Source organism: Elephantulus edwardii, unplaced genomic scaffold, assembly GCF_000299155.1.
Source record: "Elephantulus edwardii isolate Elephantulus edwardi_28Jun2011 unplaced genomic scaffold, EleEdw1.0 scaffold00033, whole genome shotgun sequence".
In the NCBI taxonomy this organism is placed as follows: domain Eukaryota; kingdom Metazoa; phylum Chordata; class Mammalia; order Macroscelidea; family Macroscelididae; genus Elephantulus; species Elephantulus edwardii.
This window is the reverse complement of record NW_006399783.1, coordinates 18626017-18629985: the sequence shown is the minus strand read 5'-3', so window position 1 is coordinate 18629985 and position 3969 is coordinate 18626017. Positions and strand designations below refer to the sequence as shown.

General features: G+C 49.5%; 1 protein-coding gene across 1 annotated transcript; it reads right to left on the bottom strand.

Annotated features, from left to right (window-relative positions):
- Window positions 1-491: 491 nt before the first annotated feature.
- On the bottom strand, window positions 492-2458 carry CPLX2 (complexin 2). The gene is made up of 3 exons (XM_006884369.1): window positions 2393-2458; window positions 2099-2274; window positions 492-717 (listed from the first exon to the last, which is right to left on the bottom strand). The coding sequence occupies exons 1-3, from the start codon at window positions 2421-2423 to the stop codon at window positions 520-522; spliced, it is 405 nt and encodes a 134-aa protein (XP_006884431.1). The 5' UTR covers window positions 2424-2458; the 3' UTR covers window positions 492-519.
- Between the last annotated feature and the right edge of the window lie 1511 nt (window positions 2459-3969).

The following is a 3969-nucleotide window of genomic DNA, read 5'->3' as shown; positions in this document are numbered from 1 at the left end:
TGCCAGAGCCTTCCAGGCTGTGCCATCATGGAGTAGGCTTACCCCGCTCCCTTCCTTGGACCAGGACATGCAGTGCCCCGCCCTGCCTTCGTGGCCCACTGGTGTTAGCAGCCAAAGTGAGCATGCTGGCAGGACTGGAATGTGTCATTGCTTTGGCTGGCTGGGGACAACGGTCCTCCTGGCAGTGGGGAGCATGAAGGAATGTATGGGGGGTTACTACACCAGGGCCAACTCTAGGCCTTCCGAGAGGGGCCCCAGTGCCTTCAGGTTCAGCAGCCCCTGCTGGGGAAAAAAAATCCTCTTCCCTTTCTCTAGCATCTTGGAAGTCAGGTGGGGCCGGATCTACTGGGATGAAGAGGGTGTGAGGGAATGCTGAGGGGGAGAAGCCCCTGGCCAGGGAAGGGGACAGAGGCCAACTGAGGTTTTCCCCTTCAGAATTGAGACCAAACTGAATTGAAAAGAAAAGAAAAGAAAGAACAAAAAGTAACAAGTGGAGTGGGGCTGGGGACAGGTGGCCAGTTACTTCTTGAACATGTCCTGCAGTGGCCCGGGCAGGTATTTGAGCACCGTGTCCAGGATGCTCTCCTCCTCCTCCTCCTCTTCGTCCCCACAGCCTGCTGGGATCGCCTTCTTGGGCCGGGTCAGGCTCCCCTCACACGGCTGCTCAAGGGCTGCCTTCTCCTCAGCCTCCTTCTCCTCCTTCTTCTTCAATCCATACTAAGGGCAGGCAGGACAGAGATTCAGTGTGAGCAGGGAGAGCAGAGAACTGGGCCATGCAGACTTATGAAAACTGCCTGAGTCTCTCTTTCGTCAGTAGGTGCTCAATAAGCAGCGTACTGTCTATGGATTTCCTCTAAAATTAATACTTGCCCATATGTGACAGCTTATTTGCCAGTTCAGAATTCCTAAAGTTCTGAACACTGAAAGGTTTCCTATGTGTGGAGCCCAACCTGAGTGGCAAAACCTGCCCTGAACCAATAGAAGAATATCTGATTGGCATCTTGGAATCAGACACATTTGAAATGTCTTATTGTAGGGTGATAAGACCCGTAAGTGCTGAGTGTGACCTGGAGCAGTAAGAGGAACTCAGTGTGACCCAGTACTTGCAAAACATTCCTAAATTTTGAACTGTAAATCTCCTGGCCTTAAGGATTGATGGGAGGAGACTGGACCTCTGGCAGCAAGCATCATTGTGTGCTTACTCTGGCCTGCTCTTATTTAATGACTACAATGATCCTTTGGTTTGCAAACCTAAAGGCTAGGAATCCACCCAAGTGGTACACAGAAGCAAAGGCCTGGTCATCTGTTTCCATAGAGATTTCAGCCAAGAAAACCCTATAAAGCATGTGGTAGTTAAGGCTGTGAGCCAACGTGGCAGGACCTTGTAATAGACTTTGAGAGTTATGTAATGATGTGTGGTTCCCCCCCCCACCCCGTTTTGTGATCATCTGCTATAATCACTGCCATGATGCGATCTACTATGAAAAGTCAATTAGTGGAAAGGAAGTTTCCTTGGAGGTGTGGACGGTCTTCATTATGTGTGGACATTCTGGCAAACCTCTCTGGCTCTCTTCCCCCTCGATTTGCAGCCTATGCCTAGCTCATTATCATCTGACCTCTGGTTCTTGGGACTTGAGCCAGTGGCCTGCTTTAGTGCCTGCCAATCCTGGACTCATTAGTAGTCAGCAGCCTGCTCTCTGACCTGCAGCTGCCTCAATCAGAAGAAGCTTCCAGCTTGAAGCTCAACCCATGGACTTGGACTTGCCCACGAGCACCTGAGCTGTTTCCTAGAGATCAGCCTCTCTGGTTAAACACATATTGAGGTGTCACTAGTCTTGTTTCTCTAGAGAACCCGTATGTTCTACTTTGCCACACATGCAGTGTCTATGAGTCAGGACCGACTGGATAGCAACCAACAGCGACTGTAACAACAATCTTCCGAGGGGGTGTTTCTGTCACATCCATTTTCCTGATGGGAAAAATGAGGCCCAGAGGGAACTAGGTTTAAGGTGAACGCTGGGATTTGGGAGGTCTGCACTGGAGTTTCTGGGTTCGGCTGCATTTGACCCCATAAGCCCACCCCAGCTGCCCTGCTGACCTTGTCTCGGATCTGCTGCCGGACTTTCTCTCGCTCCGCCTCCATGCGCGCATGCTTGGCTTTGCGCTCTTCCTCCTGCTGCCGCAGGGCCTCCTGTCGTTCCTCCTCCTTCTTTTGCGCATCTGGGTCTTTCTCCTCTTCTCCCCCCAGCATCTTGCCCATGTCTTTGGTGGCCCCTACAGGGGTGAGGTGGAAGAGAAGAGGACAAGGTCAGCCTTGTGGCAGAGGCCCTAGGGAGAAAAGGGCCCTGTGACTCTCTCTCCTTTGGGTGGGTCCTGAGGATGCGGGCCTCACCTCCAAGGGCCTGCTTCATGACAAAGTCCATGTTGTTGGTTCCGTTTAGAGTGCGTTAGCCCACGGCTGAATTTGCGTACAGGACTCCCCAAAACTCTGGCTCTGGAAGGTGTGCAGATCTGCAAAAGAGGATTTGAGAATCATATGTCACAGATCTCTGAGTGGGCAGGGTAGTAGAGTTCGGTCGACTCACCAGGGTCAGGACTGGGGGGACCATCATGTGAGACTAGGATGCTCTGGTACTCAGGGAAAAGGAAAAGCGCTGCTAAATGGAACATGATGTGCCACGGGCCCCTGCGTGGTACAAAAGTTTTGTGCTCTACTGGTGGCCTGGTAATAAGGAGCTGAGTGGCAGTTTTAGCCCACCAGCTGCTCTATGGGAGAAAGATGAGCAATTTCCTCGCATGCAATTTACTGCCTCTGAAAACCTCCTGGAGGTCAGCTATGTGCTGGCTCACACTTGACAGTATACAGTAACAACTAACTTAAAGATTAGTGGCTTGAACACAATAGCAGCACCACGGAAGAAAGGCCTGGTGATCTGTTTCTGTAAAGATGACAGCCAAGAAAAAAGGATAGAGCAGTTTTACTCAGTGGATCTCCATGAGCCAGAATCAACTTGACCGACACTGGTTTGCCTTGTTTTGTTTGTTATGTGCCAGGCACCTATGTGCTACCAAGCAGCTTCTAATATCTAGTTTAAAATCTTCACCTTAACCCTATTGCTCTAACTGATTGAACCCTGGTGTACTGGAAAGAGCCTGGGATCTGGACTCAGGCAGAGCTGGTTCTAATACCACTTTCATTCCTTATTTTCCACATGACCTTCAACAAGTCACTTCACTTTCCAAGTCCTGGTTTCCTCATCTCCGAAATACAAACAGACAGCAGTGTCTAGCACTATCTATTCCTAGGGCTACTGTGAAGTGTGGATAGAAAGCCAGCCTCAGCTTGCACCTTGTTGTTGTTGTATACCGTTGACCTGGAACTGACCCTTAGCTGACCCTCTGGCAGATTTTCAGAGGCGGTTAATTGCACAGGAGGAGATTGCCCATCTTTCTCCCACAGAGCAGCTGGTGAATTTGAATTGCATGCCACTGGGATTGCAACACAGCTGCTTTTTTTTTAAAAAAAAATTTCTTTTATATTGTTTTATAGAGGTTGTTTTTCAACCGTATCTTTCCATTTCCTTTATCAACCCCTCCCTCCATTCATAAAATTGTGCCACCCTATCTATGATTAACACCCTCCCACCCCCTCGCCTCCCATCCGCACCCCTCTCCTCTGCTCCCCCCCTCGAATCCTTATGTATGTTCTACAATAATGGTCTTATACAGTATTTGTCCTTAAGAGACTGAGCTAGTTCACTTAGCATAATGCTCTCCAGTCGCTCCCAAGTTAGATAGTGATTTACAAAATCATTACTCCTGCATGCTGTGTCATACTCCACGATGAGAATGTACCACCATTTCTCAATCCATTTGATTGTGCAACACAGCATTTTAGCACTAGGCCACCAGAGCCCCCTCGGCACATGCCTGTTGTTATGTGCTGTCATGTTGACTCTGACTTTTAGC

What these genes read in the sequence shown, in the direction of transcription:
- CPLX2 (XM_006884369.1), bottom strand. Translation starts at nt 2,423, where the DNA reads ATGGACTTTGTCATGAAGCAGGCCCTTGGAG. An exon ending in CATGAAGCAGGCCCTTGGAG is followed by an intron (nt 2,275 to 2,392) that starts GTGAGGCCCGCA and finishes TCACCCCTGTAG; the next exon opens with GGGCCACCAAAGACATGGGC. An exon ending in GGCAGCAGATCCGAGACAAG is followed by an intron (nt 718 to 2,098) that starts GTCAGCAGGGCA and finishes GCCTGCCCTTAG; the next exon opens with TATGGATTGAAGAAGAAGGA.